The sequence below is a fragment of the Phoca vitulina genome, unplaced genomic scaffold, assembly GCF_004348235.1.
Source record: "Phoca vitulina isolate PV1807 unplaced genomic scaffold, GSC_HSeal_1.0 scaffold3, whole genome shotgun sequence".
NCBI classification, from domain to species: Eukaryota; Metazoa; Chordata; class Mammalia; order Carnivora; family Phocidae; genus Phoca; species Phoca vitulina.
The window spans coordinates 27,610,776-27,624,567 of NW_022589706.1; the positions used below are offsets into that span (position 1 = coordinate 27,610,776).

General features: G+C 37.6%; 1 protein-coding gene across 2 annotated transcripts in view; it reads right to left on the bottom strand.

Moving 5' to 3' along the window:
• The window catches only part of RFC1 (replication factor C subunit 1), an 86,388-nt gene that overhangs the window by 55,272 nt on the left and 17,324 nt on the right, over positions 1-13,792 (bottom strand). For both annotated transcript variants that reach the window (XM_032400211.1, XM_032400210.1), the window contains exons 3-4: positions 3,594-3,669; positions 1,836-1,958 (exon numbers count right to left, since the gene is read on the bottom strand). In XM_032400211.1, the coding sequence (XP_032256102.1) occupies positions 1,836-1,958; positions 3,594-3,669 (199 nt within the window). The remainder of the gene's footprint in view (positions 1-1,835; positions 1,959-3,593; positions 3,670-13,792) is intronic.

Genomic DNA, 13,792 nt, shown 5'->3' on the forward strand with positions numbered 1-13,792 from the left:
TTCTTCTGCATGTGGCTGTCCAATTTTCCCAACACCATTTGTTGAAGCATAACTCTTCAAAAACTTTAATGGTTCCCTTTTCCCTGCTATGTTAAGTCTAAATTCATCTGCCTAGCTTTCAAGGTCTTCCTTCATCCTACCTCCCACCATTCCTCATCATGTGGGCAAGCAGTCTCTTCTGTGTCCTATGAACATACCAATCCCTGTGCTGGATGCTGTGCCTTAAATAATCCCATCCCCCTAAACTGACATGTTCTTCCCTCCATCACCTGCTCATCCTTCAAGAGCCAGATCAAATCGGACCCTTCAAGCACTCTGCCTGACTACTTATCGCTGCCTCAAGAGACTCCACGTACTTGGGAGTCTTTGGTCATCTTTTGCACCCCCAGTTCCTAGTATCTGGGATGTAAAAAAACACTCAATAAATGTTTGTTGAATATAAGTTGTAATATGCTGTACCAAAATAATTATGTAGCTTTTACCATCTCTTCAAACCATGTGTATTCACTTCACTAGCAATACAAGTAGCAGAGTGCTAAAAATTATGGTTTCAGAGGTTTTCTTCAATATAAACAAATCAGTAACCTATGAGATGCTTTCATGGCCCCTTCAAACATTTCTATGCAGGAACCGATTCAACAGGCCCTGTGAATTTGAAGATTACTACATCTAACCTTTCATTCCTGTTATGGTCTCCTCTAGTAGTTAACAATGCCAGAATCAAAAGGACTTTACAATGAATGCATCTGAGTTTTCTTCCTCAGATGACACTTCAGAGTTCCTCACCATAAATGAATACTCTCTATGAAACAATCATTTATACTATTTTACCATTTTAAGATTAGTGTGCAATTATTTATGTGTCTTTTGCTTTTTGACCACTCAAAACAGATCAAACAAATAAATTTAAGTACAAAAATAATCATCTTTTAAAAAGTCAGCGCTAAAGTCTTTAGTGTCACAAGAGAATACAAGGAATTCAGGTCACATCTGTGCTAGATTATATATCTTTTTAAAGATTTTATTTATTTTATTTTTTTTGAGGGAGAGAGAGCATGAGCAAGGGAAGGAGCAGAAGCACAAGCAGACTCCCTGCTGAGTGCACAGCCGCCGCCAGACTCAATCCCAGGACCCTGAGATCATGACCTGAGCCAAAGTCAGACACTTAATGACTGAGCCACCCAAGCGCCCCTGTGCTAGATTTTATAAATCACAAATATGAATAACCGTTATATACTTAGCTTATTATGACTTTAGAATGCAAGATAAAAAAACTTACATAAAAAAGAAGTTTTAAAACACACCAATAATATTTTAATTTATGATTCAAGATAGAACTTCATTTTATTCAATACAGAACACATAGGGGCACCTGGGTGGCTCAGTCGGTTAAATGGCTGACTCTTGGTTTCAGACTGGGTCATGATCTCAGGGTCCTGGGATCAGGCCCACATCAGGCTATGCCCTCAGTGGGGAGTCTGCTTGGAGATGCTCTCTCTCCCTCTCCCTCTGCCCCTCCCCTACCCCACTCATGCTCATGCGCTCACTCTCTCTCTCTCTAAAATGAATAGATAAATCTTAAAAAAAAAAAAAAAAGAACACCTTAAAAAAATCCCAAGGCCAATTCCCCTGTAATTGGTCCTTACAATGGCCCTTAACCCACAGAAAATGCCAAAGATAATGATTACAGCCTTCCTCTGATAAATATAAATGAACAACGCAAAAAAGGAACAGAAATTCAAAGTGAAAGCGGTACATCCAGACACCAGTGAGAAGCTCAAGAACATAACACACACTACTCCTCTCTAAAACAATAAACATATTCAATACCTTACCTGTTTCTGAAATGTATGTAACAGGATCCTGGCGTAGAATTTTACCAGGTTTAGAAGACAATGGCAATTTCTCTGGTTGCTTTTTGGCATTTTTTACCTGCACTGTCTCCTCTGATTCTGAATCTGTACATGAGAGGAAAATCAAACAAAACTCTCAAAAGAAATAGTAAAATACAGTGTGTTTTTAAAGTGATTATTGTTAACCAATTCCTCAAGGCCCATTTCAAGGCAAAACTCTTACTGTGAATTCTCACAGGTTACTTCTACTTGTGTTAAACCTTTGTCTTACTTTTCTTTTGTTACCATAACAAATCACCACAAATTTAGTGGCTTAAAACAACATAAATATATTATCTTATAGTTCTGGAAGTTAGAAATCCCATATGGGTCTCAATGGGCTAATATCAAAGTGTCAGCAGGGCTATGACTCTTTTCCGGATACTCTAGGGAAAAATGCATTTCCCTGCCTTTTCCAGTTTCTAATGATTGTTAACATTCCTTAGTTTACAGCTTCCTTCCTCCATCTTCAAAGCCAGCAACATCAGGCAAAATCCTTCTCATGCGGCCATCTCTCTGGTTCTCTGACTTTCTTCACAGTTAATCTCTCTCTCTCTCTCCATCTCTCTCTCCTGCCTCCACCTTCCTTGTGAAAACAATGGGTCCACCCCCAGATAATCCAGGATAATCTCCCTACTTTAAGGTCATATGATTATCAACCTTAATGCCACTTACAACTTTAATTTCCCTTTCGTCATGTAACCTAACATATTCACAGGTTCTAGGAATTAGGGTATGGACATCTTTGGGAGCACTGGTCTACCACAACCTAACCACCCAAGACACTTAAATACAAACCAAGACTAAGTAAAACAAAAATAGAAGTTTCATAAACTTTAGTGTCCTTCCTTTTCCTCTGAACCATGCATTTATAAATCCTGTTTCATATTATTCTAAACTGCATCAAGTAATTAAATTTCCAGTTTCCCAAAAGACACAAACTCCCAGGGAATGGGGATACACAAACTCCCAGGGAATGGGGATGTGTATTTATTTCAAATTCCTTACAATATACAGCAGTAGAAGACTCACAATAAACACTCAAGTATTTTTAGGATGGAGTCAGAATCTGTGCTATCACTGTGAAATCCTAACAATCTATAAATGTTTCCTTAGTTTACCTTTTTAGTTTTAAGAATTCACACCAGATGGATCTTCTCCACAAAAGTAAAATCTAAAACTTTCCAGATTCTACCATTATTTTAACATATCATAAAAGGCAGGCATAAAAATACACACTCCCCATCTTAAAAGTATATTCAAATATTTTATATGGTGCTTGTTCCATTTTAAATCCAACAAAACACCAGATTAAAAGCACAAAAATTAAATTTTAGATCGTTTCTAAAGCAATATCCTAAGCACTATTTTTCAAATTCAGTTTCCAAGAAGCTCAGCTGCAAGAGTAGTATGAATAGTTTTAAAAAATAAATATGCCATATTCAAAGTAAGTTTAAGACATGCTACGTATATTATATACCCCCTTGAACAAACACATTTAATACATTACCACATTTCAGCTCTGATAAGTTCTACAGTATAATAAAACTGTTCCCAACTTTGAGCATAGAGCCCTCTCCTCACAGGACCTATTATAACATCAGAGAGAGCTGTGTATCTCAGAACATCAGTTTGGAAAACACAGTTCTGAGGGATATAAAATTATTTTAAAACTTTAAAGCTCTCCAGAAGAAATATTACCTGAATCATAGATGATCCTCTTTTTCTTGTTTGGTTGCTTCTGTTTAGAGTCATCTTCTTTACAAGAACTATTTACCTGTGAACATCACAGTATAATTAGAACACAAAAAAGTCTATATAACTTAGCTGGGTTTTTTTCTCATTAGACTTGAGCTTGGTAATTCTGCCCCCAAGGAGACATTTTTGCTTGTCATAACTGGGGGGAGGGGGGTTACTGGCATCTAATGGGTAGATGGTAGACCAGGGATGTTTCTAAACGTCCTACAATGCACAAGACAGTCCTCCACAACAAAGAATTACACAGCCCAAAAATGTCATTAATGCCCTACTTAGGCTAAAGAATAAGCCAGATCCACCATCAAAAAGAAGAGATATCAAACACCTGCATGGATACGAAGAAAAAGGAACTCTTCTGGACTGCTGGTGGGACTATAAAATGGTACAGCCACTATGGAAAACAGTACGGAGGTTCCTCAAAAAAAATTTTTTTTAAACTACCATATGACCCAGCAATTCTACTTCTGGAAATGTATCCAAAGGAAACAAGAACACTAACTCAAAAAGATATGTGCACCCTCCATGTTCACAGAAGCATTGTTTATAATAGCCAAGACATGGAAACAACCTAAGTAACCATCAAAGTAGGAAAGGATAAAGTTATGATACACATAAAAAAAGAGGAAATCCTACCATTTGCAACAACATGAATGAACCTTGAAGGCATTATGCTAAGTGAAATAAGACAAAGACAAACACTGTATGATCTCACCTATATGTGGACTCTAAAACAAACAAAAAACCTACCAAACTCATAGAAAAAGAGATCAGATTTGTGGTTACCAGTGGCAGGGGGTAAGGGGAAGTACACCTGGAGGAAGGTGGTCAAAAGGTATAAACTTCTAGTTATAAGTCCTAGGGATGTAAGATACAACATGATGACTATAGTTAACACTGCTATCTGATACGTAGGAAACTTAAGAGGGTAGATCTAAAAGTTCTCATCACAGGAGAAATTTTTTTCCTTTTACTATATCCATATGAAATAATGGACGTTAACTAAATCTATCGTTGTAATCATTTCACAACAAGTGTAAGTCAAACCATCATGCTGTACACCTCAAACTTATATAGCTATGTATGTCAATTATTTCTTAATAAAACTGAAAAAAAAAAAAAAAAAGAAGCCAGACAATAATTCCATCATATGGGGAAAAAAGAAATACAGAAAAAGCTGTATTATTAATCAACTCCACTTTCAACACTAATCTACATATAACAAAGTGTAAAAGGATGTCAGATATTACAAGGCAAAGGCTTACTAAAAATGAAAGAGACAAATAAAAGTTAAGGAGTTGTGGGCCCACCACTGCCCAATGCCTGTTAGAAAACTAAATATAACCGAGGCAAAAGGTATTATTTATATTTTGTAGTTATACATTTCTAACATATTTAAATTTTCCCAAAAAGCATCAAGAAAACAGTAAAAACAAAACAAAACAAAACAAAAACCTATAGCCAATTATAAGATAGAAATGTTTCTAGGGGTGGCTGGCTGGCTCAGTCGGTTAGAGCATATATGACTCTTGATCTCAGGGTTGTGAGTTCAAGCCCCACACTGGGTGTAGAGATTACTTAAAAATAAAATCTTATGAGCACCTGGGTGGCTCAGTTGGTTAAGCATCCAACTTTTGATTTCAGCTCAGGTCATGATCTCAGGATCGTGAGATTAAGCCCTGCATCAGGCTCTACACTGAGATTCTCTCTCTCCCTCTCCCTCTGACCCCAACCCCACTCGTGTGCACTCTATGTAAATTAATTAATTTGGGGGGGTGAATAAATAAAATCTTTAAAAAAAGAAATATGCTTCTATTCATTACATTGAAATTTGAAAAGTGTAAGAACAAGCAACTACCTTGTAAGAAAATGAGATAAATGAACTATTATAATTCAAATACACCATCAGACTAGAGGAGAGAGTTAGAATCAACTATATTAACTCCCAGAAAAGAGAGAGCCACAGAAGGCGAGTCTCAAATTCTGCCAGTAAACTTAGCCCAAATCTGTGGCAGTCTCCTGAACTACATATGAATGGAACAACTCCCAGTGCCCCGCTAAGGATAAAAGAATTGAACAAAGATTTCATCTGCTGCCCATCAAAGAGGAGACAAGAGTTCAGAGTTTGAGTTCAGCCAAATTAACTGCCTGCTAAGCCAAAAGAATTAACACTCTTTGGAGGAATATAACAGAATCCAAATTTCCTACACTATATAATTCACACTATCCAACATAAATCCAAAATAACCAGACACACACAAAAAAGTAGGAAATGTGACTTGCAATGCTTAATTTCACCTGTTAACTTGCGTGGGCCACAAAGTACCCAGATATTAAATCAAACATTATCCTGAGTGTTTCTATGAAGGTGTTTTTGGATGAATCTAACATTTAAATCAATAGACTGATTAAAGGAGATTCCTCTCCCTAATGTGAGTGAACCTGATCCAATCAGCTGAAGGTCCGAAGAGAACAAAAGGTTAACCCTCTCCCAAATAAGAGAATCCCTCTTTCCTGACTGCCTTCAACCTGGGACATCAACTATTCCTAAGTCTCAAGCCTACTACCCTTGGCTAGAAGGCTTGAGCCTGAATCACACTACTGGATCTCCTAGTTCACAGGACTTCAGACTCACACTTAAACTATACCATCAGCTATCCTAAGTCTCCAGCTTGCCCAACTGTAGGTCTAGGGACTTGTCAGCCCTCGTAATCACATGCATGAATTCTTTAAAATAAATCTCTTTCTAGATTCTATTTCTCTGGAGAATCCTAATACAGATTTTGTTACCATGAAATGGAGTGGTGCAGTAAAAAGTACCTAAAATATGGACGTGGCTTTGGAACTGGGTTATGATGAAGGCTGGAAAGTTTCCGATGTGTGTGCTTAAAAAAAGCCTAGCACTTCTGGTCCAAGATGGCAATGAACTTCCACCTCCACAGGACACACCAAATCATATCTATTTATAGAGCAATTCCTCCTGAAGAACTGAGAGCTGACTGAACAGCTTCTGCACAACAAAAGACAGAGAGACCACATAGACAACGGCAAGAGAAACAGAGATAGGGTAACGAAAGGAACCCCCACCTGTCACCGTGAACTGCATTAGGGACAGAAACTACTGAGGGACCATAAGCAGATTCATCTTCCCTGAGGCAGAGAAAAAAGGCCGTGGTTTAAAAGAGTAACTAGATTATAAAAAATTCAGCCCTAGAACTCCACCAAATGATGGGGAAGCTGCTGGAACTCTCTCCAGGTTGGAGGGGCCAAGGTTTACATTCTCCCTCCACCTTGACAGCATGGTCAGGAGCAGGGTCCTAGTGCCCTTGCTGGCCTATCACCTCAATAAGCCCCAGGCCCCATCCCACACCAGCCCTAGACACCCCACCCATGTGACCTCAGCACAACACACACCACATCTCTGGTCGGCTACCCCCTACAGGGCTAGCTGTCTTGCCAAGGTGACACAGGCACAAGCCACCCCAAAACACCACTATGGCTCCAGACAATTTGCCAGGGCACCCCCGATGCAGAGGCCCCCAAGAACACACCCGTTTTGGTTCCAGATGACTCACCAGGTACTTTGTGCAGTGCCTGGGGACCACCCAGCCCATTCCTGCTTTGGATCCAGACAACTCACCAGGGCACCCCTGTACAGAGCATCCCAGCATACCTCAACTTGCACCTACTTCAGCTTCAGCGGTCCTGCCGGGGCACCCTCTATGTAGAGAGCCCTAGGACCACCCCAGCCCACACCCACTTCAGCTCAGGCCATCCCACCAGGGCACCCCAGCACACAGTGCCCCAGGACCACCAGCTACAACTTCAGCCAGCCAGCCAAAGTAACCAAGCACATGCAGCTACACAGGGGATGACCATACACAAGATCATTCCTTCAAGTTTAGGAGAAATATCTGTTCCACCTAATTCATAGAAACAAACACAGGCAGTCAAGCAAAATGAGAAGACAGAGGAATATGCTTCAAATGAAAGAACAAGACAAAGCCTCAGAAAAAGAACTAACTGCAACAGAGATAATCAAGCTATCTGCTAAACATTTCAAACTTAAAAAAAAAAAATTAATGATCATAGAATAGAGATGCTCACCAACTGGAGAGAAGAATGGATGAAGTCAGTGAGAACTTCAACAAAGAGAGAGAAAATATTAAAAAGGACCAGTGTTGAAGAATACAATAAATGAAATGAAAAATACACTAGAGGTAATCAACAGCAGATTAGAGAATGCAGAAGAACAGATCAGCAATCTGGAAGACAGACTAATGGTAAGCACCCAAGCCATACAGCAAAAAGGAAAAAGAATTTTTTTAAAAAATGAGAACAGGTTAAGGATCTCTTCGAAAACATCAAGCAAACAAACATTTGCATTATAGGGGTCTCAGAAGAAGCTGAGAGAGAGAGAGAGACAAAGGGACAGAAAACTTATTTGAAGAAATAACAGCTGAAAACTTCCTTCACCTGGAGAAGGAAATAGATATCCAGATTCAGGAAGCACAGAGAGTTCCAAACAAAATGAACCCAAGGAGCTCCATACCATAACACATAATAAGAAAATGTCAAAGATTAAAGATAAAGAATTTTAAAAGCAGTAAGAGAGAAGCAAATAATTACCCACAAAGGAAACCCCATAAGGTGATCATCTGATTTTTCAGCAGAAACTATTGTGCACACCAGAAGGGAGAGGCATGATATATATATTCAAAGTGCTAAAAGGAAAAAACCTACAACCAAGAATACTCTACCCAGCAAGGTTATCATTTAGAATTGAAGGAAAGATAAAGAGCTTCCCAAATAAACAAAAATTAAAGGATTTCATCACCACTAAACTGGCCTTTACAAGAAATGTTAAAGGGCTTCTTTAAGTGGATAAAAAAGACTGTAATTAGAAGAAAATTATGAAAATAAAAAATTTCATTAAGTAATCACAGTAAAGGTAGTAGAGCAATCACTTATAAAGCTAGTATAAAAGTCAAACAACAAAAGTAATAAAATCAACTATATTTTAAAAAGTTAGTTAAGGGGACTCCCATAATAAAAAGATGTAAAACCTAATAACATATATAGAAAAGGTGGACAGAGGATAGTAAAAATGAAGTTCTTTTAGAATGTGTTTGATCTTAAGTGATCATCAATTTAATATAAACTACTATATACTTGGATGTTATATAGGAACCTAATAACCACAAGCCAAAAACCTATAATAGATACACAAAAAAATAAAGACAAGCACAACACTGAAGAAAGTTATTAATGACAAGGAAAGAGAGCAAGAGAAGAAAGGAACAGAGAAGGACTACAAAAATAACCAGAAATCAATAAAGAAAATGGCAATAAGTACATACCTATCAATAATTACTCTAAATGTACTCTTAATCTCAGGAAACAAACTGAGGGTTACTGGAGTGGAGGAGGGTGGGAGGGATGGGGTGGCTGGGTGATGGACATTGGGGAGGGTATGTACTATGGTAAGCACTGTGAATTGTGTAAGACTCATGAATCACAGACCTGTACCCCTGAAACAAATAATACATATTGTATGTTAATAAAAATTTTAAAAAATAATAATAATTAAACATAAATGGCCTAAATGTTCCAATCAAAAGACAGGGGGTTAAAAAAGAAAAAAAAAAAAAGATGGGGTGATAGAGTGGATGAAAAAAAACAAGACCCATCTATATGCTACCTACAACAGACTCACGTCAGACCTAAAAACACATACAAACTGAAAGTGAAGAGATGGAAACTAAAAAAAAAATATCCAGGGTAGCAATACTTTTATCAGACAAAACAGACTTCAAAACAAAGACTGTAACAAGAAACAAAAAATGGCATTACAAGGGCGCCTGGGTGGCTCAGTCATTAAGCGTCTGCCTTCGGCTCAGGTCATGATCCCAGGTCCTGGGATCAAGCCCTGCATCGGGCTCCCTGCTCCACGGGAAGCCTGCTTCTCCCTCTCCCACTCCCCCTTATTGTGTTCCCTCTCTCGCTGTGTCTATGTCAAATAAATAAATAAAATCTTTAAAAAAAAAAATGGCATTACATAACAATAAAGAGACTGATCCAACAAGAGGATATAAGAATTGTAAATATCTATGCATCAAACATAGAAGCACCTAAATACATAACACAAAGATTAAGAGATGTAAAGGAAGAAACTGACAGTAATTCAACAATAGTGGGGAATTTTAACACCCCCTTTACATCAGTGGATAGATCATCCAGACAGAAAATCAATAAGGAAGCAGTAAGACCAGATGGACTTAATAGATATATACAGAACATTCCATCCAAAAACAACAGAATACATATTCTTTCCAAGTGCACATGGAACGTTCTCCAGGACAGATAACATGTTAAGCCACAAAATAAGTCTTAATAAATTTAAGAAAACTAAACTCATATCAAGCATCTTTTCCAACCATAATTGTACGAAACTAGAAATCAATTACAAGAAAAAAACTGGGAAAAAAAACCACAAACACGTGGAGTTTAAACAACATGCTACCAAACAACTGATGTGTCAATGATGAAATCAAAGAAGAAATTAAAAAATATATGTACTAGTACTGGAAGTCCTAGCCATAGCAACCAGACAAGAAAAAGAAATAAAAGGCGTCCAAATTGGTAAAGAAATAAATCGTCACTATTTGCCAATGACATACTATTCATAGAAAACCCTAAAAACTCCACCAAAAAAAGTAAGAATTAATTAATTTAGTAAAGTCACAGGATAGAAATATACAGAAATCTGTGTCTGTATATGCTAATCACAAAGTATGAGAAATAGAAATTAAGGAAACAATTCTATTTACAATAGCACCAAAAAGAGTAAAATCCTTAGAAACAAATTTAATCAAGAAGATGAAAGATCTATACTCTGAAGACTATAAAATATTGATGAACGAAACTGAAGATGTCACAAATGAAGATATTCCAGGCTTATGGATTGGAAGAATATTATTAAAACATCCATTCTACCCAAAGTAATCTACAGATTCAATGCAATCCCTATCAAAATGACAACATCAATTTTCACAAAACTAGAACAAAAAATACTAAAATTTGTATGGAACCATAAAAGACCCCAAATAGTCAAAGCAATCTTGGAAAAGAACAAAACTGGAGGTACCACAATTCCACATTTCAACATATACTACAAAGCTGCAGTAATCAAAACAGTATGGTACTGGCTCAAAATAGATGCCTAGATCAATGGAACAGAATAGAGAGCCTAGAAATAAACCCACACTTATATACTGAATTAATCTACAACAAAGAAGGCAAAAATATACAATGGGAAAAAGTCTCTTCAACAAATGGTGCTGGGAAAATGGATAGCTACATGCAAAAGAATGAAACTGGACCCTTTCTTACACCATGAACAAAATAAACTCAAAATGGATTAAAGACCTAAATGTTAGACCTGAAACCATAAAACTTTTTTTAAAGGTAAACAAAGTAATCTCTCTGGTATCAGCCTTTTAGCAACCTTTTTTCTAGATGCCTCCTTCAGCAAGGGAAACAAAAGCAAAACTAAAACTACTGAGACTACACCAAAAAGCTTTTGCACAGCAAAGGAAACCATCAATAAAATGAAGAGGCAACATACTGAATGGGAGAAGATATTTGCAAACAATATATCCAATAAGGGGTTAATATCCAAAGTATATAAAGAACTTCTACAACTCAACACCAAAAAACCCAAATAATCTGATTAAGAAAATGGACAGAGAACCCAAAAAGACCTTCAGATTGCCAACAGACACATGAAAAGATGCTCAACATCACTGATCATTAGGGCAAATCAAAACCACAATGAGATAATATCACATTATACCTGTCAGAATGGCTAGAATCAAAAAGACAAGAAACAAGTGTTGGTGAGTATGTGGAGGAAAAAAAAAAACACTCATGCAATGTTGGTAAGAATGCAAGCTGGTGCAGCCACTGTGGAAAACAGTATGGAGGCTCCTTAAAACATTAAAAATAGAAATGCATACAATCCGATAATTCCACTACTATTTACCCAAAGAAAACAAAAACACTAATTCAAAAAGAAATATACACCCCTACATTTACTGCATTTACAATAGCCAAGATATGAAAGCAACCTAAATAAATGTCCATCAATAGATAAAGATGTGAGATACACACACACACACACACACACACACACAAATATTACTCAGCCATAAAAAAAGAATGAGATCTTGCCATCTGTGACAACTAGAGAGTATTACACTAAGTGAAGTCAGACAGCAAAAGACAAATACTGTGTAATTTCACTTATAAGTGGAATTTAAAAAACAAAATGAATGAACAAACAAAACAGAAACTGACCTATAAATACAGAAAACTAACTGGTGGTTGCCAGAGGGAAGGGGGCTGGGGGCATGGGCAAATAGGGGGGAGGGGAGTGACAGGTATAGGCTTCCAGTTATGAAATGAATCAAGCATGGGGATGAAAGGTATAGCACATAAGGAATACAGTCTGTGATACTGTAATAGTGTTGTATAGTTATGGATGATAGCTATACTTGTGAGCATAGCATAACACAGAGTTGCTGAATCATGATACTGTACACCTGAAACTCATGTAACATTCAGTATCAACTGTACTTCAATAAACAAAATAAATACATAGAAAGAAAAATTTTGTAAAATGTGGATGTAGGCTCCTGTGAAGGGACTGTTGGTAGTAATATGGACGTTAAATGCAACTCCAACAAGGTCTCAGGGAGAAAAGATAAGAGTTATAGTGAAAGCTTCTATCATCTTAGAGAATATATATATCATAAATAGAATACTGGTAAAATATGAACATGAAAGACCATTCTGGTAAGGATTCAGACAGAAATAAGGAACAGATTGTTGGAAATCGGAGAAAGAGGCAATCCTTGTTATAAAATGGCAAAGAATTTGGCTAAATTGTGTTTTAGTGCTTTGTGAAAGATAGAACTTACGAAAAATGAAACTGAATATTTAGCTGAGGAGATTTCTAAGTAAAATGTTGGAAGGTGCAACCTGGGTCCTCTATAGTAAAATCCAAGAGGAGAGACATGAACTGAATTGTTAAGCAAAAACGAACCGAGACTTAAAAGATTTGGAAAATACTCAACTTGTCTATATTGCAAAAAATGAGAATGCATGTTCTAAAGAGAACACCAAAACTGTGGCTGGACTATCACTCAATAAAGAGATGATGGGATTACACAAGCAAAAACACTGCTAGTTTGAAATGAAAGAGACAAAATGAAGGAAGGCTGGTAGAATCAACTGCAAACATGCACTATTCTCCAAGAAAAGGACATGAAGGTGATTCAGAGATCATCAGGGCTGTCTTATTTCTTGTTTCAACAATCAGCCTCCATCCAGAAGCCTTAGGAGTGGGACCACCCTGCCGAGCTGTGGGGGTGGGACCACTGCTCTAGTGGATCCAGAAGGCAGGGCATCCAGCTAAAGAAGATTTTCTCGAGGTTTAAGATCAAAGAGAATTTGCCTTGCTAGGTTTTGGACTTCTTTGGGACCCATCATCCCTTTCTTCCTTGTGATTTCTCCCTTTTGAAATGAAAATGTCTATTCTATGCCTGTCCCACCACTGTATTTTAGAAACACATACTTGTCCGGTTTTACAAGTTCATAGATGAAGAGAAATTTTGCCTTAGGATGAATCATACCTTGAGTCTCACCCATATCTGATTTAAACGATATTGAGATAAGACTTTGGACTTTTATTTTTTTTTTATTTTTTTATTTTTTTAAAGATTTTATTTATTTATTTGACAGAGAGAGACACAGCGAGAGAGGGAACACCAGCAGGGGGAGTGAGAGAGGGAGAAGCAGGCTTCCCGCGGAGCAGGGAGCCCAATGCGGGGCTCGATCCCAGGACCCTGGGATCATGACCTGAGCCGAAGGCAGACGCTTAACGACTGAGCCACCCAGGCGCCCCAAGACTTTGGACTTTAGAGTTGATGTTGCAATGAGTTCAGATTTTGGGGAGCTGTTAAGATGGAATAAACATATTTTGCATATGAGAAGGACATGAATTTGGGGGGCCATTGGCAAAATGTTTGGACTGAATGCTTGTATCCCTCCAAATTCATATGCTGAGCCCCTTCACCCCCATT